Source organism: Pempheris klunzingeri, chromosome 12, assembly GCF_042242105.1.
Source record: "Pempheris klunzingeri isolate RE-2024b chromosome 12, fPemKlu1.hap1, whole genome shotgun sequence".
Lineage (NCBI taxonomy): Eukaryota > Metazoa > Chordata > Actinopteri > Acropomatiformes > Pempheridae > Pempheris > Pempheris klunzingeri.
This window is the reverse complement of record NC_092023.1, coordinates 21,524,919-21,551,624: the sequence shown is the minus strand read 5'-3', so window position 1 is coordinate 21,551,624 and position 26,706 is coordinate 21,524,919. Positions and strand designations below refer to the sequence as shown.

Below are 26,706 nucleotides of genomic sequence, written 5' to 3'. Positions count from 1 at the left end.
TTGAGACAGCAAACTGTACAACATAAAAGGATTATTACGCTGACACAAGGGAGTGAGTTGAGAGGACCCGACTCCTCACCACAAGGAGACAGGAGGGTAGGGGGAGGGGCATTTCCTTTTAAAGCCAAGCGGACAATAATGAAGTTGAGGTATTTCCTACAAGAATGAAGGACACATTATCCTCCCTTTCAGCAAGGAGCGCAAGGCTTTAGTGAGTCTATCACCTCTGTGCTAATGCTGCAGAGAATTTATATTAGTATGTACTATACCACCTCAAAATAACATGGAATGTACTGCACATGCACTGATTGCACACTATTTTAAAATAATAGAACAGTGACAATAAGGCAGCTATACTTGTAGTTCAAATGATATAAAAAGAAAGTCCAAACTGAATTTGGATAGAAAGCTTTTTGGTTTTCTACACCTACTGCATGGAAAAGTCTACAGTCTGATCTTAAACTTTAAAACATAGTAACCCTAAATGACATCAAAGCTATGGTGAAATCTATTGAACCCAGGTTGCCCAAATGCAAATATTTCATTTGATTAGGTTAACGTAGCTCAAATCTTTGTAGTTTCTATGTGTTGCTACTATTCTTGAGCAGGTCTACCTCATAAAACAGATCATTGATCTAAATGGGATGAATCTGGTTAAATTAAAGGAGTGTCTATTCGCATCCAGCTGCAAATAGCCAGATAGCCACTATTCACACCCAGCAGAATCAAGGACGAAAAAAATCCTATCTTATCCCCGGAAGAACCCAGTTCACATGGCCTCCTGCGGGAGACCAACAGTAAATTACATTCATTTCTTTGTAGACTGAGGGAACTTAGATATTTCGGTGTTCTTTTATTATCATTAGCTTTCGCTCACAGTTTGGTAAGGTTTAGGCACCAAAATTACTTGGTTAGGTTTAGGAAAAGATCATGATTTGGATTACAAGATATGAGTGATGTGTGAATGGGTGAATGTGGACGTAATGTAAAAGTGCTTTGAAATGTCAAAAAGACTAGAAAAGTGCTACACAAATATAGACCATTTACTGCTTATGTTTAGAACAAACGTGCCAGACGGTTCATGTGGAAGTCTGAACAGTGTAGCCAGTGTGTCTGAGACACATCGACCTGATATCGTACCTCTCTCAGAGCCTCGGCGTAGGAGCTCATATCCGTCAGGATGACCAGCACGTGTTTCTCACACTGGTAGGCCAGATACTCTGCTGAGGTCAGCGCCAGGCGAGGGGTGATGATACGCTCGATGCTGATTGGTCATCGAAAAAAGTCACTTATTATAGTTATTTTACTGTACACATAAAAAGTTGCCATCTTAATTTAGCTTTTAAATCTATTCTGAACGCTGGTCCTACTTTTTACATTTGAAAATATGAAGTCAACAAATGTAACAGTTGGTTTATAGAGCATTATCCAGAATCAAAAGCTAAGCAAAACACATAAAAACTGGGATCTCCTGGTTCAGGTACTGGTTTTACTTGTTGAGTTCATTTCTGACAGAAACTTACGTGGGGTCATTAGCCAGGTTCAGGAAGAGGCAGACGTTGTCCATAGAGCCATTCTCCTCAAAATCAGATTTGAAGAAGCGAGCAGTTTCCATGTTGACCTGAGAGACAAATGTTACAAGTTCATTGACACTGAGGCACTGTAGATCATGATCAAGATCATGAACCATTTCGACTAAAGACTTGGCATAGATCGAATATGTAACACTCATACTCATGTATCTGTCAAACTGTGAGGCACGCCTCTCCTGACGCCTGTATAAAAGAAGTGAACAGAACCATCGTGTCGTCATCCAGTGGTTTGTGGACTGCCGTTTTGAAGCCTCAAGATATAGGCAATGCCATTTTGATTTCATGGATGACAATTTTAATTTAAATGGGGCCAAAATGTACTTGAAGCTGAGGTAATAAATCAAGTGAGAAATAGGCTCCTTCACTCATAGACTTCCATACAGCCAGACTTCTTTTTGGAGCCGGTGGAGTCGCCCCTGTGGGCCATTAGAAAGAATGCAGGCACTTGCGCATTGGCTTTACTTTTCAGACCCATAGGCAACACCCACTTATTTTATACAGTCTATGGCCTCCTCAGGGGGAAACGGTGGAGTTCAAGGGGAGCTGTTGAAGCCCTGCATGATAGGTTCACATTGTTTTTCTAAGACTGTCTTAAATGCGCAATGTTTTAAGATAAACTTAAAAAATTCCTCTGAGCAGTTGAAAAAATTAATATTCAAACGATCTATTTAAATCAGGCTATTATGTGGTGTTTTATAATCTTCTGGTTTTATCATCTATACTCATTTCATTTATTAGTGCCATTATTATTCATTTTATTCCATTTAACATTTTAGTATTTTGGTATAATCTACTGTGTGTGGTATTTAACAATCTTATTTTCAATTCTTATTTTTACTGCTTGTGTTATGTTTTATTATTCAACTGTCATTGTCTTAACTACTTCTCTTTTATTGTTCTTTTCTTAACCTTTTTAGTTGTTTTGGTCTGTATTAGTCTCTAAATCCATTTTTTAAATCCTACATTTTGCCAGTCACATGTATGTGTAGTGTTATTCATGACGGGATTTTTTTGTTGATAAACTAAATCAATGGTTTCAACTAAAACTTTACAATATGTTGTTGTTTTTTTTGGCAAAGATCAGCATCATGTCCAGAGTTACTGTCAAAAACTGACTAAAACTAAATATACTAAAACTCACATATACTTTTCTTTGGACAAAAGTTGTATGTGACAAGACAAAACCTAAAAATACTTTTCAAACTGAATCAGGAGTCATTCAATAGGACCTCTTGGCCCAACAGAGGTCTGAGTAAACATTTGTTTTGTATTGTGTTTTAACTTTTTTTTATCATTAAACAGATGCACTGTATGTGAGTGTGTAATATGTCCTTTGAGTGTTCATATGAATGTATATCTCTGTGTTGACTTGTACAAATCCCCACTAACACTGCTTTTCAACTCTCCTGCTGGACTGACTACAATGGGATGTGAATAGGTGGAGAAGCCGAAGAGGGAAGGATTAACATTTAGCAAGTGAAGCAAGTGTGTGTGTGTGGTAGAGGTCAGCCCGTCACAATCGGAACATTACAGCAGGCAGAGGGAGCAGCTGAGGACGAGAGAACTTGATACTGTGGGGGCTGACCGTGTTAAAGGACCTGCTGAATTAGTAACCTGTCTACATGGCTGGGGGATCTGCTCAGAGGTGCAGAAGTAACATGAGGGACTTAAAGGTTAAATCACCTGGCACCTGGTGAATAAAGGGCGAGAAAGAAAAGGGTGTCACGTTGGGGTTAAGAGGGGGATTAGAATTACAATTGGGGGTGGGGCGGGGATTTGAAGAAGCATCCGCTGAATGCTGCAGTTTGCCCGCTTACCCCCATGGCTGCAAAGACAATGGCAAAGTTCTCAGCGCTGTAATCCATCACATCCTTGGACTTCTGCACCAGGCCAGCCTGACGACAGATCTGGGCAGCAATCTGGGAGCAAGACAACATCACGATTTAGACAGTCAAAAGGCCTCAAGGTCGACATAAACGGTCTTTAAAAAGGATTACAAATGTCAACTTATAGAAGCAATACATACAGCAAGAGAGTGTTAGTGTTAGGTTTCCACTTCTGTTTGACATTGTATGACAGTTAGACAGGATTTGATTCATGTTGAAGCCATAATAATGTCCATTTACCGAATCCCTTTGAAGCCCTTATCAAATCGAAACACTTCCAAATACCTAAGGTTACGAATAACTAAAACTCAACAATTCCATTGAGATCTGTAATCATCTTTTACTGGATGAATGCAGACACACTATAGCTTTTAGTGGTAGCCTAATTAATGTTCATAACCTGCAGTTACAATCTGAAAATTAGAAAGGCACCACAAAATATGAACTACTAGGATCATTTACCTGACACACTGAAATAACAGGTGAAACCTACTTTCCACAGGCTACTTGCTTCAAATAGTGTAGGTCTACATTCAGAAATATAAGAATGGTGCTCTTGTGAGGATTTGAGGGATAAGGACTGTGAATGAAGGACTAGGTCAAAAAACTAGTGTGTTCCTGGTTAAAAAAAAAAGAACCCAGTGCAACACTGACGTGTTTTAATAGTTTTTGGGCTAGAAGGGAGCTCTGTGACACAGAAGACAAAGATATATCAGGCTTTGGATGTAGTCTGAGTAGTGCTTGCTACCCAGCTGTTTAAGGGAACTATTGAGCTTTATTTCAAAATCAAACTAAAAGACAGACAGCTTCAGTAGAAACCAGTGGGTTTGGAGTCTATTTACCATTTACACAGTTAATACTTGAGTTAATGAATTAATTGTTGGTTTTGGTCTTTTCATGGAGTTAGTTAGCAAAAAGGCCAATTTCTTTAATCAAACTAATAAATTAAGCAGAGTGAAGAGTTTGAATGATACTTCATGAATTTGTGGAATGAAAGAGGAATTTCACGCTTTTCACATTATGTCATGGCCACTGTGTTGATCCAGCCTGACCTCTCCATGCACCCTGAGTCCAGGCACCTGGTCCATAGCTGAACCCCCCACATGTGTGACCTCTGTGACACGTGCTTAATGAAACAACGAGCCAACAAGTTTTCACACCATGGCATGACAAGTGGGTCATCATGAGGCAGTTACCACACGTCCATGTTTGTTTGGCTGATTGTACAGTGCAACCTTTTGGATCATGCATTTTCAAAGTGCGGATTGACTCAATCACTGATTAAAGAAACCGATAATACCATTAAACTGTTATGATGAAATTGTTAGCAAACGCCTGCCTATTTACACCTCCAAAAGACACTGAGTAACATAAGCATACATTTAAAGTTGTGTTTGTGTCCATTAATTAATGTATTCACTCTCCTTGGCTGAAACACCTGGCTCTTTAGCATCTAAGTACTTAACCATGTTCACCAGCTGGCCTCTAACTTTGTCTGTCTGCTGCTTGGTGCCAAGCAGGTAGCATACACCGATGTAACAGCTGCCTGATGTTGCTGGAAATTAGTTTGCTGAACCATATCAGTAAAGTTGCAGGCTGTAAAAACCAAAACAATGAGTTTAAAGAGATTAAAATGCTTTGTAGAGCTGAGGGGACTGGGGGGACACAGTCATTAGTTAATAAAAAAAGCTGTGCAATCAGTTTCATTTATCTGTCTGTAAAAAAAAAAAAAAACCCTCACTTACTACCATTTACTCAACAAGTCAGGTTTTTCTCCTTCATTTCAAAATTCTCCATAAGTTACAGAATATTTTACAACTTCCCAAAATTGTGTATTTATATTTGTCCAAGAGAAGAAAATGGTAAAATCTAAAATATACTTTGTAAGAGAACAACATGAAGATAATTACATATTACTTATATTATATTAAATATTATAACTAATTTCCATAAGTTTAGTTAGTCCCCTCATGGAGGGAGAACCACTACCTGCAAAGAAAAGCTGTGAAATTGTGAAATCAACACTTGAGTTTCATCTCAAGATTCCCAACCAAAAACATTTTATTCTCATAATTATCATTACACACAGAAACTTTGACTTCTTAGGAGGAGGGAGGGAAACAACTGATTGTCACTAAAGTTTAAACATAGTCTTGTTCCCTGTGTCAAGGTGCTATTATTAAGTTTTTAGCGCCAAAAACATAAGGTTTTCATGGATATTAAAACATCTCCCAAAATACACAAAGCAATACAATGCTATTGTCCCACCATAGTTTCCCATTGTCAGACAGTAAAAGCATTAAATCTCGTCCCTGAGCGGTGATGTGTAAAGGACTGTAAGAGCGAAAAGAAGAATACAAGGGTCAGCATTGGTTTCTTTTTTTTTCAGCTGAAGAGCATCAAGAACAGCCTCCGCCTCAATTGTGCTGGAGTGCTTCAATAGACTGAATCCATCAATACTGTTTGGCCAAATACAATGGAGTTATCTTTGTTGCCATTGTTTATTTCAATCTAGTTAATTGATGAAATAAAAATGTCTTACCTTGGGACTATTTCCAAAGCTTAAACTAGAGTATTGTAACAAAAACATCCACCTAGCTGAAAATAACAGATCACTCACCTTCTTTAAGATTGACCTGATCTTGTTGGTTTAATTTCCACTAAGCCACAACAAAGCTTTATGTGCTGCACAGTGGTCTGTCTTAATGACTAAAACAAACGCTGGAGCAAAAGCCAGAGAACAGTGAATGCTATACAAAGTTTTGCTTTCTTTAACAGGTTCAAATCCCACTTTCTTGTGTGTTTTTAATATTGCTGTTATTTATAGTACATGTGGGCAAGACAACATTTTTCAGAGCACATGCGATATTCAGGCAATAAGCAAGACGCTTGTCTAATATTTATGGACAACTGAGTCATAAAATTCCATTATGATCAAAGACCCTGGAAAGAAAGCAGAACTAAAACTTGTGAGTGTCATGTGACAATAAGGAAAATGGGTAACTCGTGAATGACCTGAGTCATCGACGGACAACATTTCCTTTGTAAGACTGTCACAGACAAAGAAAACTAAATTATTCAAAAGTTTTTATCTTTAGATTTTGGCACTTCAAATATCACTTAAAATATTTTTATTTCATTGAAGATACATTGTTACTGGAGCATAGAGGTTCTTTCTTAACCTTGGCAGATCTTGGCATACACCCACTTAGTTTCAGGAATATCTAAGTAGCTGAGTTTGTTGCCAGTTTGGAGAAATGATTATCAAGAGAAAAATTAGACGGATTACATTTCATTTACATATTGGCAAAATAATGCATTGAGACAACTGAGGAATGATTTTGTAAAGAAATATTGAAATTTTCATGCAATTATGTCCGATAACAATGTGTGTGCTTGGAATACTCTCAAAGAACCATCGCTGACCGCTCTATATAATGGATTACAGCTTGTAGTTGCACAACTGTTGAGTATAACTGCATAATGACAATTAACATTTGATGTTTTCACAAGACATTTGCTGTGATCTAAATCCACAGTGGCTGTGCCATCACAGTACAAAGACATCCCTGACTACTGCCTGACTACCAAATTCACACTGTAATGCAAACCAAAGATTACATTTACAGAGTCCTTCACTCATGTTAGCATTGCACTCCTATAATACTCCTTACACACTAACGGATTTTTTTCACGTCCAAAATTGTGGTCTTCAGCTCCAGTTCCCTCTGGAGATACTAAAGATTTTATACAACTTTTTCACATATGCAGCAGTCTCGTCAACTAGTGCTGGAAACACAGTTTGATGTGTGAATTTGGCAAAGATCCCCTTTAACTAAGAATTTTGATGAATAACATTATCATTGATTTATTCGGTCACTCCAGTACTGAGTTGGAAGCCTCTCTTTTACTACAACATCAACTATTAATTTGGGATTATTAGGGAAAAGCAACTTCTGATATTAATTTCCTTGCATTTAGAAAATATTCTAGAATGCAGGTAAGGATTGTTTCAGCCCCTGATGAAACTAACTGGATTGGAGGTCTCACCTCATTGTGGGGCAGCCCAGCAGCAGAAAAAATCGGGATCTTCTGCCCTCTGGCAATGCTGTTCATGCCATCTATGGCTGAGATGCCAGTCTGAATCATCTCCTCTGGGTAGATTCGGCACTGAGGATTGATGGGCTGACCTGAAAAACACAGAAACAGCTAAACATCCCAAAAGAAACAACAGCCCTGTTTACATCATCCTGTTTGCACATTTTATGCGCATTTTGAAATATTGTATTAGAAAAAGTTTGATGGAAACGGCAAAATTCGACGTGTGGTGTGACTGTAAGCAAAATACCATAGATTCAATAGCCTGACACTAACTAACTATACTAACCTGTCATTTTGTTTCTCATTTAGCATGACATTGTGTTTATTTTAGCCAATTTCTATTGTAGGGTGGGGTATTTGTTCTTATTTGTTTTATCTGTCTTTTAGACCCGCTCATTTTAACTCATCCACCTTTGAATTTGAATGTAGCTAGGTAGCAAGTACTCTGTGTATGCAGATGATATCCACATTCTTAAATCCTGCAAAAAATGATTGGTTACATTTGTTACCTACATTAGATTCGCTGATTGTTTCTCTAAGTGGTTGAAACATCATCACAGATGAAACAACATTTCTCACAAAGCTCAAAAAAACAAAGGAAGCTTTTTTATTGAGCTGTATCTTTATGAAAGAAGTTACCTAATTCTCATATTCCATATTTTTTGTAATTTAATGACCTGCCGATTAAACATTTGATGAATGTTAATCTGTAAAATTGCAAACGTTGTTTCTTTTACATTGATGAGAGTTTGTTCTAACCCCAACCCTAACCCTAGTAAAAAGGCACCCATTTGGCTTTGAAATTGTAGAAAACAACAAGTTGTTGAGGTCATACCCATGATGTCGAGGTAGTCCTCAGCCAGAACACTTGGTCCACGGTCAATGGGTTTGCCTGAGCCATTGAACACACGCCCTGAAAGAAGATGATTTTCTCCATTGAGCCAAGTGGTCTATCACCTGATAAATAAACAACTATTTGCTTTATCTGAAAGTAAAACTGAAAGATAATTACTAAGAAACACAGATAAAATTAACTGAATTAGATGACACTTCCAACTACATCTGATCTTTTCTGTTTCGTGTGAGTCTCTAAACAGATAAAAGTGGCTCTGATGGCTCTTCTCGAATCTACAAGTAACAGGTACAAGCAATTATAAATTCATGGATGTGATTAATGACACTTCAAAAACAAAAGCAGGTTTACTTTCTACTGCTATTCAAATATATGTAACCTTGTGCTGTACTGAGATAATCATACTGATTGAGACATTCAAGAACATTCAGAAAAATGGTTTGATTCAGTGCTGTTTTGCTTTTACCATTAACTGAGTTGATTGAAAACTTAAGTAATATAAGCATATTGAAGGGAAATTCAGTATAACACTTCAACATGCTTTAGAATTTCCATTGTGTTACAAAGATAGAAGGATGAAAGGAACTGTGCAGCTGTAAACGCAACCTGAACTGTAGACTAATCAGAGATAATAGAGCAGAGTGTTACCAGTACATTTGGACTAAGCATGCAATAAGAAATCAGGTTGATTATACCCAGCATGTCCTCTGACACTGGGGTACGCAGGATGTCACCAGTGAACTCGCAAGCCGTTTTCTTGGCATCGATGCCTGATGTTCCCTCAAACACCTGAACAAACACAGACATGACAAAACATTGAGATAAACAAAGTCTCAAGACAGTTTCTCTGCCACTGTGAGTTAAAAGGTCCATATTATGAGCTAGAACTCAAAGCAAGACTAAGAGCCTACCGTGCCCCTCGCACATCTGTGAGGTTGTTCTGGAGCTTCATGCTCATATCAGCATACTAACAAGCTTACAATGACAATGCTACCATATTATTATTATTATAATATTATTACCATGTTCACTATTGACATGTTTTCATCGAAACATTTGCCAATTGGAGCTTAATACAACTTAATACGACAACAGCTGATAACTGGAGTTGTCCAAGTATTTGGCAATAAACCAAAGTAGTGGACAAACTCAATTCAGGAAACCAAAATCACTGAAATTCATTGTCTGGGGTTCATGAATGTGCGAACCAAATTTTATAGCAATCAACCAAATAGTTGTAAGAATATTTCAATGGAGAACTAAAAAAAAAAAGAAACCAACCTCTTGGAGGAACTAGAGGAAAAGTCTGGGTATCACCAAAGTGATTACAATGTGCCCTCTAAGGACCTTTAATACCAGTTGTACATTCCAGTGCAATCAAATAGTTGGTGAAACATTTCATTTTGTTAAACAAATGTCAACCTGTGGGTGGCACTGGAGGAAAAGTCAGGAGAATCCTCTGGGGAACATGAATGTCTGTACTAAATTTCATAGCAAGCCATAAAATCCATAATGTTTCTCTGATTGTGCATATACTTCCTGCATAAATATACAGAGAAGGGACTTTTCAGGATATAACGACTCTCACATGATAGGTGCAAAAGTTGCCAGCTGGTTAGCAAGTATGGATTCTGTTTCTCACCTGGACAACAGCCTTGCTTCCGATCACCTCCAGAACCTGTCCACTCCTTTTGGTGCCATCCGGCAGGGTAAGGTGAACAATCTCAGCATATCTGGGGAACTGGAAAGTCAACACAGTTTCACTACAGCTGCCTGAAAATGACATTTTATCATTAATACAAGAGTACATCTGCAAATATGAGTTTACATATGAAAACGGATCTGACAAAACTTCTACAGTTTGTTGAAGGTAGTGCTGAAGATCCCAACCTCATTAATACATCCTCAAAATGGATTTCCACTACAAATGAATGAGTTATAGTTATATGAAAATTCATTCATGGATGTGTAGAATACGAACAGAACTTCTTGGCAGCCTCACCTTCACATTATCCAGGATCACAAGGGGTCCATTTACACCTGACACAGTGGAATATGCTGAAAGGGAAGAGAGTTCCATAGTTAAGTTATTGCTTTATTTCAGCAAGCAAAAAGACAGGGAAATGACTCACAATATTCCAATTTCTTTGTGCAGCTGAAAGCCACCAATCAACATTGGTAGAAGTTGCCTTCCTTACAGCCAACACTGTTAATAATCACAAGCTGACCTTTCACACTAAGATGTAAACAGCTTTCATGCACTTGCAGGCCCAAATGTCAAAAGCAGGCAAATGTCAGGTAAAGATGCATGAAATTCACTTGTTCACATATGGCGACTACAATTACACAGGCACGGAGTTAGTACTGAAGGTTAGTGGAAATAGCCTATGGCCTTCTCAAACATTAAACCATAATAACAGCAGCAAGGCGTACTAAAAGAACACATCAAATATGTCACCACAAGTATTGCCCATTGCCATTTCCCTGAACATCAGCTGCTTTATACTTAATAATCAATGAAATTTAAGAGCAATTTGCATCTACATTTATGCTTAAAGCCCTCTCATCTCCATCACATAATGTAGAGGTCATTTTATGCTAAATGCACAGTAGATGTTGATAGAAATGTTGCCAAACAACTCAGCACTGACTGAATCACAGAACAGCATTTACAGAAATTAGACTAATTAAACAGGTTGTTCAAAATGAATGTGACACAGATTTGATGTGACAATACTTCATACAGCACCTGCCACAACAACGTTCACAGCAAACTATTACTCTGTTATTCCAGTCAGTTAAAATGCAACTTCCACTGACAGTGGTGGTGCAGGTTAAGGTGCACGAAAGTTAAAAACTAATTTCTTCCATTCCATTATTATTTATTGTATTTAAGGTTTATCTTTATAGGAATAACTACATAGAATGGACCAGTGCCACAAGAATGTATAGCCTAAGCTTGTTAGTGACCCATGGCCATGGAGGGGCCTTTGTACAAGTACACACTAGAGCTGGAAACACAGCCAAAACAACTATTTATACAGTCAAATCTGCACAGTTTACTTTTTAATTTAATTTAATTTTTTTATTTTAAATGATCACAAAAACAGATAGCATCTGAGTTTAAAGTGATCCCATTTGTGATTCATTTTGGTGGTGAGGAGTTGAAACATTAGTATTGGCTGATGTTTTTTACCTGATGTTTTAACTCTCAAACATCAGTATGGGCTTTAAAAAATCCAGTACGAGGGAGGTTCTATATTTTTCTACCTCACACCAAACTATTGCCATGAAACACATGAACCAATGGAAGCACAATTAGCACCAAACCAAGAGGGTAGATATCTTTACCAAGAAAGGCTTTTTCTTGGAATTTCAAGGTCTCTTTTGTACAGCACATAAAAAAATATACAAGTGCCACATAAAACACAATATTATGACATTATGAAAACTATAAATGTCCTGTTTACATTCCATCCTTTGAGCAAGAAACATAACAGACCTTCCTCGCCTTGACGTACGTTAGCAAACAATTAGCATTACCATCTAAGCAGTTGTTGATTAGAACAAATATGTCTCAGCAGAAGAATAGCTTAATAATCAAAATACAGGCAATGTTTCAACAGGTCCAGTCTCTCTTCTGAATAGCAATCTTACGCTCAGGCCCACTGCAAAACAAAAAGACAGCTGTAATGGATTACTGGAGTGATAACTGCCTGGTAACCATCAGAAGCTCCCCAGTGGAGACAAACAGAGGAGCAAAGGGTCTGGACCTGATATTTTCCTTTCTCTGAATGAAGCAATATCGTTCAGTCTGCTGACATGGAAGGCAATTTATGTTGAATTTGCAAGAAATCCACTGACGCCCCCCCCTCACCATCTCTCTTTTACATCTGCAGACCTGGGGGGTAAAATGCAAAGACATGGGACTGAAGGGGGTGGGGGTAGAGGACTGAAGGTGGCGGCATTGTTTCCACAGGGTTTTCTATCGTGGTCTGGTGTTCCTCTTTATGTGCAAACCGTCAATCTCAGGGCTGATATCAAAGGCGCAAGGAAATTAGAGCAGACTAGTACGAACATAAAGCACTAAAGCTTAGTGGGGTGCATCCACTATGCCACTAATTAGGCAGAGGCCAACAAAATAACCTGTCAATGCACTACAGTATTGGAGCCATTTCCCACACACCTGCATTTCACCCTCTATTAGCCAGACAGGCGGTGTGTGTCTCTGGATGTGTGTATGTGTTGAGGGTGGAGTGGATGAGGGTGGTGGGAGGGTGGGGCAGAGACTATTGAGAGAGCAGGAGAAAAGATGGCTCAAGTGTGATGATAAAAACCAAGGGCACCAGTGATACAAAAAAAAAAATACATTTTCCTCTCCAACATAAAATGAGTTTTACTCATTATTTATCTCAGTTCCTGCCTCCGGCCCAGATCGTCATTTGCACACATTTCTCCATTTGTTCAACAAGACCTTGCTCTGCAGTGGGGGTGGGTGGGTGCAGTTTAAAGATAACCTTTGCTTTCCTCATTTGCCAGTGAGACGCAGGAAGGAAGTTATTGAATCAGAATATAGTTTAATAATTATACTAATATCGTGACAAGACATACAGTTTTACTCAAATGGTCTGTTTGTCCATATGAATCAAATACTGCTTTTCAACTGCATACATTTGTATTATCAAAAACATCATCAAACATCGCTTTGATGTTTCTGTGCTGCATTTCTTGTTATTTCTCAACTTGAACATACGTTACATGCCAATACATCTGTGATGAACGACAATATCAGCCAGGGTCTATTGAAGCAGGAGCTGGGAAAATCTTACTTTCATTCTGACTTCTGAATAGCTAAATCAACACCACAGTGAGATTATTGAATTAATTGCTTTTGGTCCTCATTATTCAGACAATATGCTTTTGTCAATCATCAGATTTTGCCATATTGGTTATACCGTACTAAAGAGATCAATTTCAACTATGTAGCCACACAGCAGAATGTAAAACATAAAAAGTTACATATGGTGCTACAATTTACAGGTCTAATGAATTCACACTTCTGGGGAGCAACTTAAAGTACACTTGTCCTACATAAAATACAAGTCAACTATTGACTGCCTTTCTCTGGTGAAGATCAGACCACCGCTTCTAACCTGCTTCAAGAATTATTAAGGATTATTATAATTATTGGTATTATCATTACAATGACTGACATCTTTGTACTTAAACCTCAAACACCTCCCCTCACCCAGACATGCCCTTTGCAAAAACAAGCTTTTATAAAATTTTATCAAATGACCACAACATCTTTTTTTGTATTTTGGTGGCCAACCCCTTCCCCCCTTACAAATAGCAGCTTGTCCGTGTTGGCCATGTTTAGAAAAGGACATAACAGCTACACTTAGCCTACAAATTGCCCACGAGTCTCAAAAGAGATACATATGGCTACTTACTGAAGGGTAATGTTGATAATAATAATGATGCAGGGAAAATTGGGCTTCATAATAACAAAGGAGCCTCTCAGAAATCCATAAGTCTAGTACATCTTAATGGCAGATATTTGGTGACAGTGATGAAATTTAAAGTAATTTTGACTACCCTAATTCACCTTGAACATCAAGCTATATTTGACAAGCACAAAATCACATCAGAAACATAACATAAAGCTAAAAAAAAAAACATAAACATTTTCTTTTTTGGACAAAGACAAGTTTCAAGGAAATATCCAGCTATTTTGTGATGGACATTTTCCCTTAACCTGCCTCATTTACCTTTGTAGTTACAGACTTAGAGCAGCCCCTCGCTTTCAATTGTCAGTGAGAAAGGTGTGTTGACATCCCCTGGATTTCTCCCTTAAAAATGGTAAACGTGAGTGCAAAATGGCCGCTCAATGGCGTAGCAATTGCTGTTTGAAATCAGGTGAAACTGAAACTTAACATTAACAGTTGATGGAACAGATAATCAAAATGTCTGTACACTTTACAGGCAAAGCATGTGGACACATTAATACTGCACCCATGTGTTGTTGTCTGATTCTAAAACCCTGTTTATGTCTGAACAACTGGAGGAAAACAGCAAATTGCAATTTTTCTGAACGCTAGTCTTTGCAGCTGGTCTCTATAAATATACACTGTCCTCCAGGCCTGCATAGGTTTGTCTACATAATATTAAACACCTAAACTTTGAGTAACCTTACCTACACCTTGTTAAGACATTGATTGTGTTTTAAATACTCCTTAATACCCCTCTCAGCAGGCTACATACTGTATGTTGGTCAGAGTTCTTTAAAAAACTAAACTAACTACTAACTAAGACATCTTTATCAGAAAGGTCTTATGTAAAAACAATAAATATAATAAGATATTATACTATGTATCTATTGGATCTTTTTAACTGTCAAACTTTAACATTGGCAATATTCCTGTAACTGACAGGCTCTAAGGTAAGTGCTCCTATTATAAGCCCATTGTAACATATAAGCTCATTTGCAACTTTGCTGTGTAATGTTTCTTCAAATGAAGATGTCCATTACATAAATAACATTATAAGTGACTTTGTATTATTAAGCAATCACATTTGTCAATATTACTGTCCTTTAACCATAAATTCACTGATGTTCGTTGAAGCCCACTTCAATGTCCTGCCATGGGGATTTTCTCCCTTTTGAACTTTGAACCATTTGCCTCCCTAATTTTTACTTTACCTGTTGAATCAGCTCTACAATTCAGATAATTAATACCCACATTTATATCAGTGACATTGCATAGGCCAATTAATTCTGGAAATGTCTACATTTTACCACTCCTGTCTTAATCTTTACTTCTCAGATGAGCTTTAGTTTGAGATGACTAAAATACAAAAGAACTACAGTTCACACCCACAATGATAAAAGTATACCATCTGTACAGCAAGACACAAAATCTCTCATTTTTGAGAAAAAGTTATGGAGTAGAATTCATTATGTGTGATTAACATTTTAAAATCAAATGAAATTATTATGAAACTGTAAATCCTAAATTAACTCATTTACAATCCATATAACATTAGCACTGAACCTGCAAAATATTTCTCTTTCAGTGAGTTGGTCTTCACACCTTTCCACACTTTCAACCAGCTAGCTGGACCAGAAATGTTCACAAATTACAAATGCTAAAAGCACACCATAGGATAGTGACACATCAAAAAGACAATGCTTATTGAAATAAGAACTGAGGAGTAATTTTTTTGGCTAAATTCCAAAGAAGGCATGTTGAAGGTTTAGTAACTTTAGCAACACAAGTTTGTGTTGTCAAGATTCTTTTAATGCACAATACATTTATTAACAAATCATGAAATGGGTTTATTTGGAACACCAATGGGATTAACGGGTTTATTAAGTACCCATAAGGCCCGTGTCAAATGTACGTTTTAACATAAAAAGGGGCAGACCTGAAGAAATGAGGAAAACATGCAATGCATACAGTAGATTCTCCAGGCTGATTCTTTATTGCAAATTTACCAGCTATTTGGTGGCGCTAAGTCTGAAGTGTGCATAATATTTGAATTGGTAGTTCGAGAGGGATTAAAGACCTAACCCTGGCCCTATATAGTAGCCCATCGTTCTAAGAAAGAGGGGGAAAAAAACAGGACAGTTCATGTGTACCCTTCTTATGTGTAACTGTGATGATAAAAAAGTGGCTTGCTCTCTCATTTCACAAGATAACGATTGCTCAATGGGCTATATGTTCATGAGGTGTGAAGTAGCAACATTTCCCATTAGGTTTGGAAAACTTTCTCCACCCCTCTTTTGCTACTTCAGCTCAAGTGCAGCAGCCCCCTGGCTTGGCATGCAACGGCAGTGTGGGTCACCCTGCAGCCTGTTCAGCTGCCAGAGCCCTTTGTGTACAAAGATGTTAATTGGTCCTAATCCGCCACTAGAAGCTGTTTTGGTAGCCTGACCTCGCACCCTGAAGGACACCTTGGTGTGAAATACTAAAGAGCCCATTCAAGTGCCAGAGAAAAGAGGCACAGAGCATTCCAACACAATTCAATTCCCCAGCTGAAAGAGGGGGGAACTCGAGGAGAGGAGGAGGGTGGTGGTGGTGGGGAGGTTGGAGCTGGGATGGAGATGGGGGCGCATCATCATTCTGACAATTAATGAACGCTACAAAGCAGTGGCTGCTGTGATGTGCAGCCTCACAATCACGTCTTAGCCTCTACTTCAAGGGATTCCCACAGCCCCACTGGACATGGGAACGCTAATTGCCTCAAACCAACAACCAGCCCTCACCCCCCACCTCCCAACACACACACACACACACACACACACACACACTCCAAACGTACTAATAATCGAATTACTACTTTTCCATAACAGTAGGAGGTGCAATATACCAATATCAACACTGTACTTTCTCAAATAACATAATTAACCTTTTTGTGAGAGTCAGGCTCCTGCGGAGGAGTGTAGAGAAAAGTTTGTAGTCAGACAAGGTTGTACAACTAACACTGCTCCTCTCACTTGTGGTGGTTTCAAACAACCTTCATTTTGGTCATCTTTAAAGAGGAAGAAGCCAAAATGCTTCAACATGCATGCAATGGGCAGCTGATAGTGAATTTTCAGAGTGCCCTCTGCTGAACCACAAGGCAAGCCACTTCAATAGGAGTGTTTTCTAAAATACAAAGAGGTCATTACAGTTTGAATATTACATTTTTCTCCCAAATGCATTGCATTCTAATGTTCAGTCAACACTAATATGGACTTCAGCAGTCAGAGTTAGACAGATCAAATGGAAAAACCTCTTTGTGTTGTCAGGAACAGTGTTTCCTTGCTAAGCTGTGACGGAGGGATACATACTGGTAGTCAGACGTCATTCTATTGCCAAGACACAACACTGGCAAGAACGCTACTACCACGATGAAAATACTCACTGGATTTGAATAACTCAAGTCTTATAATAGCTTTGGCTCAACTTGTGAGTGATGAGGAGTGCAGATTTTGGCAGTGAGGCAATGACATAAAAAGCTAACTAACTGGAACAGTTACCCAAAAACATGGGTTTGAAAACTTTAACTATCTAGCTTGTCCAAGAAAATACTACTCCATTAACTGACAACAACCACCTCTATTCAGCTTTCATAGACCTTGAAAATAACAACACCTAAATCAGAAGACTGTTTGTTGATTTCAGCTCAGCATTCAACACAATCTCACTCATGACTCTGATTGGTTAACTTAGCACTGTGGGCTTGAGTACTACACTCAGCAACTGAAGTGGATATTTGACTTCATCAAAATAACTGACCCAGGCAGTAATGACTGTCGGTCACACCTCCTCCTCTCTAGCGTTGAACATCAGAGCACCCCAGGACAGTGTTCAAGCTGTACACCCACAGCTGCAATCCCCAACAGGGAGAAAGCTCCACCATCATCAGCCATATTACAAACAATGATGAGAATTCATGTCAGGAGGAAATCAACGCAGGGAATGGCGCACAGAGAACAACCTATTGCCCATTGTCAGCACAACCAAAATGAGTTGATCTTTGATTTTCGAAAAGAAGAGGCAAAGACATACACTCCTGTCTACATCAGTGGGGCTGAGGTGGAGCAGGTGAACAGGTTTTAGGTTCCTCGGAATTGGCGTCACAGGAACCCTGTCATGGAAACCTTACATCTCCACCCTGGTTAAGAAAGCTCATAAACAGCTGTGTATCTTAAGAAAACGTATGAAAGCAAAATTCCCATGCCAGGTTCATGTCAACTTTTACAGAGGAGCAATAGATATCATCCTGACTGGAAATGTTGCAAAGTGGCATGGGTTGTGCACGGCCCGGGACAGAAGGGTTCTGCAGTGGGTGATTAAAACTACCCAAATCATTAGGGAGTTCTGAATTATAACTTAGTCTTTTGGCGGGGCTTACAAGTTGAAAACCTAGGGTCATGTTGTGTTCCAGCATAACAAAAGTGAATCGTTTGCAGACTACAAGATGCAAAATGCTGTAAAATTATGTTCATTTTTTCCCAATATCTAATCTATTACAATATCTTTATTATCTCACCAATTCTGGCTTGAATGAAACTCAAGTGACCTTCAGCAAAAAAAATTAAAACATTTCCTGCATGTGCCTCTGACAACAGTGGTACAGGGTTTACACATGGAGCTGTCATCTTGTCTTTTGTGCCAGAGACTGTCTGTGAAAAACAGCAACAGTAAAATTACAACAAAAATGGCGAAATGCATTAAACAAAAAACATAAACGCAGCTCTACAGGTTGTTGTAAGTCACCTTACAAGAAAAAAAAACTCTAAAAAGTGAAACTCTTGAACTTAAATTGATTATCATGAAAAATGTTAGGGAACTTCGCCAAAGGAACAGCTCCTGCAGATTCAGTGTTGACCAGTGATTGACACTATGTTGTGACGGTAAAACATGAACAAAAACCTGCTTTCACTTTCCTAAAAGCTATGCTTCCAGTAGGCAGACAAACAAAGTTCTTCATAGCCAATTAGATGGACAACAACATGGATCTTGAAAACTAGAGAGAAGAGTGCAACTGCCGACTCTAAAATTGTGGGATGGTCACTGGGAATAGGGGTGTCATGGGTTCTTTCATTGAGTGGTGTGGTCTGAATCACCTGCAGCTCCATGCAGCAAAGATTAAAGTGTTGGTGGTGAATTTAAGAGAATGGAAAACACCCTCTATGCTATTTCTGACCAGGGGGCGGATGTGGAAACGTACCTACAACTCATCTTCCTCAGGCAGAGAAATACACAGCACAGCCATGAGGTACTGAGGAGGCTCAAGCCTCTGATTTCTGCTCTGTTCATGTACACATTCCTCTCTCTTTCGATCACTGTCTCTCAGTGCAGGGTTCAGCATAACCCAGGGCTCGAAGGCCTGCTGAAGTTATGCTGGGCAAGTCAGCTGGCCGGTCACTGGCCTGGAATGTCAATCGGTCTGCGATGTGAGCATTTTTAGAAAATGTTGTCATTTTCAAAACACACAACTGATGAAATACAATATCTGATGAGGTCGAAATGCATTATGGGATGCACTCTCAACAATATGGCCTTTTAACAATACTTTAAAAAATGTCAGTGAAAGAAACTTCCGAGGCTACGAAAAGAGACAAGGACAACACTCAACACAACAACACTCCTGGATCAATAACTTAAGGAAAGCAACCAAATCCAGAAGGAACTTCACTGCTGTATATATTATGTATAACAAAGCATCAAAATTATGGGGAAAATGGCCAGTGAAAATATACGCTTGCCAAAAATATGTTATGTTGAACCCTGCAGTGGATTACAACTCTCTGACCTACAGGACACCAGGAGTTTTAATGTCCAATAACGATACATTGTTAACACGGGCAATATCTTGAACAAAATAATTCAACATTTTGAATTAACCATTCACACTTAACTGTGATTCAGATCTCAGCTATATACCACCACTCATACATGGCAATGACCATTCACATTTCCTGGCAATGTGTACAACTGGCTTTTGCAGCTTATTGTCTTTTTACTTTTCTATATCATTTGTTTTATATTTAATAAATATTTGTACTACCACTATTTTGTACTGCAACTGCTGCACAACAATTTCTCTTTCTCAATAAAGTTTTATCTTATCTAACTACCAACCATAACTGAACATGCAAATGATGAGTTGAGATGCTTTTTAGCAATGAGACTGAACTGAGCATGCCAAAAAACAGTATGAGGTCATTATATGTGCACACTATATTTTCAACCATCAGAATCTACTAATGACTACAGCAAGGGGCAGCAAAACCTTCCTGTTTTCTCATTTGATGGATACAATGTCAAAACTAATACCAAGAAACCAAGAGTGAAGGTCTTAAGGAATAGAACAAAGGTTTTAGTGAACATTTTACTGCATTACAAAAGCAAAAAATCCATGATGAAGAACAAACAAGATGAAGATCTGCAGCGTGTTCTGGTGTCACTTTATATACCAGTACAGAAAAAACTGAACCACTTCGAGACACTGAGCAGCACAGATTTAATCATCACAACTGCTATGGAAATGATTTGGCAGATACAGTGTCATGGGGAATTTCTTGTATCAGACAATACCACTTCTCTAAATGACCCGCCAATTGGTAAGACGAAGATGTCAGGAAATTAACGATGAGCGGTGAGCCGCTCATGTGGATTGGTTTCTGTTCATGCAACAGACAGAAATGGTGTCAAATCCTTAGCCTACATTTTAATGTTCTTTCATGAAAAGAATGGCAAACGCCCACGGGAGTTTCTTTTTTTCTACTGACAAGCTAGTTGCTTAAGCCTAATTAGAATGTGGATTATAGAACTGTTACAAAAATAACATTGATTTTATAGAAATTACTTTCATAGTGACAGATGAGACATTTGTTTATCGTGACTACATTATTACCATTAATTAAATCTTCACAAAGAAGTATAGTGCCTTGCTCCATGTCTTTTCATAGAACTAAATGACAGAATGCACCACTAAAACAAAGACGAGCCATTTCGTGGGCTAATAGCTTTTGTCGCATTTGACATGAGAGAGACAAAGGCCTCTTAAAAGAAAAGACTCGGTCTGATGAGAAATCTTTTTATTTGTTTATTTTCCTGCTCTGTCTCAGAGTGGCTTTTCAATAGCTGCCTCTCTTACAGCTCTGTCAAGTCAATATGGTAGTGGAAAAACCATCTCAACATTGTGATCTTATAGACTGTTTGATGCCTGGCAACTGGCTAAACTGAACAAAGCCTCTGATTTCCGACACTCCAAACTGACGTTACAACTTGCTTAATCTAACAGGGTCATTTGTCATCTGTAGCCAACAGGTATTCATTCTGGGATCTAACACGACATTCTGTCTCTAAACACAACTAGAAATCAATTAATTTAACAATGATTGACTAGGACATACTATTACGGAAAGCCACTTGATTTGATTGGGTTATATCACCACCAAAATCCTCCATTTTCTGTTTGTTCTTTTAAGGGCCATTCCACAGACTTTACACACAGAGATCAGTTTACTTGTCACTGAAGTACTCAGCCTGTGAAAAGCTTGTGAAAAGCTGTGTACTGTCTTCTGTGGCTCTGGAGGAACTTAGCAAAGTCTGAGGAAATACCCTGACGATGTTACTGAGATGTCATCATAGTTATCTTGACATGGAGCATAGACTGTATATAAAAACGTATGACAAGACAGCTCCCCAAAAGTGAAGCCAAAACATCTGGATCGCCCCCTTGTTGGGGGGCGACAGTATAGGTCATACAGCCCGGTTCATTTTTCGTAAAGATGCCGTTTTCAGGTAGTTCTTATACTGATTTATGTTCAAGTGTTCACTGATGATTGACAGCCAACTCTAAGATGTGATTGGGTTGGCGGATGCATTTGGATCCAGTGTCTCCACAGCAGTGATCGCATCTCCTGCCCTGATCACTACTGTGTTGACTCTGGCTCCAATTGCAATCACCAGTGCACGAGTGCAAGAGTCATGCTGGCCATCTTTATATAAAGTCTAAGGCCTGGAGTAAGAGAAACTAGAAAATTCTAAAAGAACAATTACAAGAGTCGAATGAAAGATAGTGTTAAGTTGCTTTATGGGAATGAAGGATTTTTGTGGAGAATGACCCATACTAGGAACAAAGATTTATGATGAAACTATACATGAAGGCCTCTGTGAATGCATCTCCAAACTACAAGCTCTATTGGGGACATTAAAGAAGAAAAAAAAAAAACTCTCTTCTAGCCACCGGCAGAGTCTTAAAACATGCAACACATAATATAAATGCAGCTACTAGAAATTACAATTACCAATTTCTTTTGGTTCTCAGTTGCTGCCTCATTATCAGAATGGGCTGTGTTGGATGAGAGAAAAAAGGCAAGCCAATCTACCGCAGCAAGATTTGAGAATTTTAGAAGTAGGATGGTTAGATGTTTTTAGGACAAGGGTTTTATCACGTTGCATCCTCTATGCTTAGCTCTTAGACAGCCCATGCTCCATTAAGTCATTTCCTTCTAGTTTGCTAAGAGGCTTTTAGTCCATGCTTGCTTCTCTGACATTTGCACAAAGGAAAAACCATCACCTTGCTAGCTTCGTGGATCGGGCCCCGTTCAGCAACATAGTCAAAGTCACAGTAAAGGCATCAGGCTCGCACAGCACAGTGCTAACATTTGAGAAACTCCCTATTGATTCAAATAATGTAATCAGCGTGGCCAACAATGAACAATTAGTCCACCACATGAACACAACTAAACACAGTTGGCACCAAGGTAGATTGGGCTAGTTAGATGCCTTTGTTTTATTTGAGTGGGAAAACAATGGGCCATGTGAGACACAAAACCAACTATTTTAAGGCTAGCTCTTTGAGACAGGTTAGGCCACTCTAATTAATTATATATTCAAAAGAAAGTCATTTATAAGCAGTAGATGAGAAGACCAAAGACTTGTGAGTCAATACTCACACCCCTCCCAAATTAAGCAAGTAGTGATAACAATGTTTTTTTTTCCAAACCAATTTTGTCTTGAAAGAAAATTCATAAAATGAGAACCACCTATGAGTTTTAGCCTGTTGGTCAGAAGAAGGCATTTAAAGGGATGAACTTGAGCTTTGTGAAATTTTGATCAGCACTTCCACAGTTTTTCTAATTCTATGGACAAAATGAGTCATTTAGATAATAAACAGATTTACTGATGATGAAAATAATTTGCTTCATTAGTTGCATCCCAACAATTAACATAATCGCAATAACAGCAAATAAACCAACTGGATGTATCACCTTCTATTCCTTTATGTCACATGATCTAATAAATACAATGACTGAACTATAGTAGTAATAATAAAATGTTGATACAATAACTGAAAAATGTCATCACAAATGCTAATTGCATTACAGGATGTCTTAAAAACCATTGAGTTTTGATTTCAAATTTTCTAACACACAACACTAGAGCATGACGGCTTAACTATAAATTCGACACTTTCCACAAGACCTGCGGTTAAAGTCTACAGTTAAATAATGCTCAGTGTTCTAGTTATTCAGGGACACTACAGAGAAATGAATACTGCATCATGTCTTTTGGACTGAAGTGGCCGTACAAAAATAGAAATACATTTTTAAATACGCCAACTTTTATGGCAAAAAAATCTAATAACTCCTCTTAACAGCATGAGGCCTACCACTACCAGTGTGACTTTAGATTTGGATATTAATCATCATCATCAGTAAGGTTTTTCCAACAACAGTAGTTATATATCACCAAGAAATGCAGCTTTCTTTCCATCAGAGCAGAAAGCTGCAGGCCCTGGTCTGTTGGACACCTCTGCAGGCCGCACTGCTCATGTGACAGGGTCACATGAGGGATCAGCCCATCTGTCACTAGTCTGTTTCAATGTGCTGAGGCGACCGAGACTTCCAAGCAGGCACACAATAACTTTACGCCAGCGTGGAAAAGGCAGTTAATAAATGCAGTATAGCTGACATGTTAAAAATACACTTGCACGGCGGCTCATTCAGTCGTGAGGCTAGCTACCATCCGCGTCAGCTGACTGCCTGCTGTTAGCTAATCCACCGCGCTACTGACTCAGAGGAGGCGGATTTTAGAAACTCCGAGCTTGTACGCAGTCATCACGACAGTGTCAATGGTGTAGTCCCTGTGTTAAATTAGCACACGTCTTCATTTATAATACGCTTTGTAACACTAACAAATACAAACGACGAGCCACGATAAACGAAGGACGAGCCACGGTTAGCAACAGCTAGGATGCTAACTTAACGTTAGCTGGGTCGCTACACGAATACATAAGTGTAGCTATTTTTATAAATAGTATAGTAAAGCAAAGGGTAGTGGCAATTACTACTCATTTGCAACCGTGGCCAACATTTATTCGCTCATGTAAACAGCTGGCTTGTTTAAGGGCGGAAATCCCAATTTGCAGCGACATAACCTGTTTGGTAGTTAACGTTACTGCCGCTGTGTGCTGCATTCCAGGACACTGGAAATTCAAGGATTGTATGAAAATCCATGATTTCGTGTTTACCATCGTCACTCTCAGCCCAACAACCAAACAGTCCCAGTAGTGGAATTTAGGTATTTTCTGGAGATGAGATATCTTTCATATTTAAAACTCAGTAAATCACTGAAATCAAAATCGGTAATCCAACTTCCCTGATCTAGCACCATTATACCATAGATTGGTGAATATTGTTACAGTTCTAGATCCGAGGTAAACGTTTTCCACTTGATACGTAACAAAAAATAGGATTATGTCGGTATATTTGACAACTAAACCCGTAGGTTAAGTGTTTATCCTGACACAGTTTCGAATGACACACCGTTCGATACTGAATGCACCACAACAACCTTGTTAGCCACTAGCTAACAGCTGCAGCTGCCTTTAGCAGCATGCTAACGTTACATACTTAGCCTGGGTTGAGAGATGTAATTTCTGGTCACAGCCTGGGTGTGTGTCCTCGCAGCTGCAGCCAGGCCGTTGACATCCATCGCCCTGTTTGCCACCACTGTTGCCATCGTCAGATAAAGACAAGAAAACCTGAGAAAGCTATCGTTAGTCGATGTACTTGGCTAACTGGTGCTGAATAACATCAATGACAGCAGAACGCTGGTCATATGACTCTGAGGAACCGGATGTGAGCTGCAGAGGGGATGGAGCCGAGCACGAGCGCTCTTCATGTGTGCGCGCATGAGCGAAATAGTCGGAAGGTATTAGTTTTTTTTATTAACTTTACTTTATTAATTAACACGTTGACAATATAACAACGCACAAAGACACAAGCAAATAATATGAGAAGGAAATGTTGTACGTTATTATTTGGTTTCTTCCTTAGTTTATTTTTATTTGAAAGCTGCATGGCCTTTTCACAGCACACACTTTGTAGAAGTATCATTATCATTAGTATCATTGTAGAGTAACATATTAAAATGTCTGTAATGCAAAAGGCCTGTCAGCAGTTAAAACACCCTTAAATGTTCAGTGGTTATTTGCACAGCTACTTTTGATGGTACACATCAAGAAAGTGAACCCTGGCCACCACTTCACAGACGTGCAACTGAAAATGAATCCAATCCATAGAATCACACACACTTGACGAGCTAAACAGCATGCTCCACTGAACCCCTGTTTCCACCAGAAATGAAGCCACACCAACCACCTACACGATGCAAATGTATGGTTCCCTGCTCACAGGTCAAATGACCTGAATGTTTTGTTTGTTTGTTTGGAACAGCATTTCCAAAAAATCAGTTGGTGGTCGCTGACTCTCCTTGTTAGTGTCTTTCTCTCTTTTATTCCCCAAGTTGAACTTTGCCCTGTGCAACGATGCTTTGATGCAACTTACTTAACTTTTAGCTTAAGATGAGATGGTAAGGCTGAAGGTTGATGGTTGGTTAAAAGTCAAACTAACTAGTTAGAACTTAGTTATTAGTAAACATTAATTATGTTCAATTTCAAATTCAACATTTAGGTAACCACATGTCCATACATCCTACCTGCCTGTATAGCCACTGATCCTGGGCATGAGAGGGGAATTTCTGGACGGCTTTTAATGTGAAAGTGTTCAATTTCACTGACTGTTGCTTAGCACGGAGAGAAAGAAGTAGTAAAACTCACAGGAAATAATTAGTGATAAGTGATTTTTGTTCTGAAGCAAAGCCCTGAACAGAAGATCAGTGTGTACACCATGACTTGCTGCTGCTCTTTTGGAAATAATGGTGTGAAAATGTACACGTTGCTGACTTAAAAGTGACCCCGGAGCAAATGTGCATTAGCTGCATCAACAGCATATTAAGATGGGGGCATATCTGAAAACAGATATATAGATATGGGAAACTGGGAAACACGAAATAAAGATCTAGTTCTTTTTGCATTTGCGATAAACAAAGGCCCCAGTAAATGTTTGAGAATTCACTGATATGACATTGTTGGTAAGATGGGGTTTAAAATCTGGCTGAAATGTTTAATGATTTGCAGCTTGAGGAGATGGATATCTCTGCTGTGTCTAATGTATATGTGCTCTCTCTCTCTGTGTCTCCCTCTCACATACACATACACAAACATTCACCAACACAATGTCCTGGTGCGTGAACTGTTGAGTGACAGGTAAAATGACATGATTGCACGCATTTTCCCCTTAAAAACTCTTAGCTTCCTGTTTTCCCATTTTTGAAGCTCTGATCCATTCTCGTTTGACGCAGCATGCTCTGATCTGCACAATAGCTTGTAAGCGACTGTTTGAAGGTGATTTTGAACCATGCCC

General features: G+C 38.8%; 1 protein-coding gene across 1 annotated transcript in view; it reads right to left on the bottom strand.

The window, feature by feature from the left end:
• Window positions 1-25,061, bottom strand: part of atp6v1ba (ATPase, H+ transporting, lysosomal, V1 subunit B, member a) — a 33,875-nt gene extending 8,814 nt beyond the window's left edge. The window contains exons 1-9 of the mRNA XM_070841085.1: window positions 24,853-25,061; window positions 10,435-10,490; window positions 10,075-10,173; window positions 9,128-9,221; window positions 8,415-8,492; window positions 7,529-7,668; window positions 3,410-3,511; window positions 1,524-1,621; window positions 1,141-1,264 (exon numbers count right to left, since the gene is read on the bottom strand). Of these exons, the coding sequence (XP_070697186.1) occupies window positions 1,141-1,264; window positions 1,524-1,621; window positions 3,410-3,511; window positions 7,529-7,668; window positions 8,415-8,492; window positions 9,128-9,221; window positions 10,075-10,173; window positions 10,435-10,490; window positions 24,853-24,961 (900 nt within the window). The 5' untranslated portion in view covers window positions 24,962-25,061. The remainder of the gene's footprint in view (window positions 1-1,140; window positions 1,265-1,523; window positions 1,622-3,409; window positions 3,512-7,528; window positions 7,669-8,414; window positions 8,493-9,127; window positions 9,222-10,074; window positions 10,174-10,434; window positions 10,491-24,852) is intronic.
• Window positions 25,062-26,706: the final 1,645 nt, after the last annotated feature.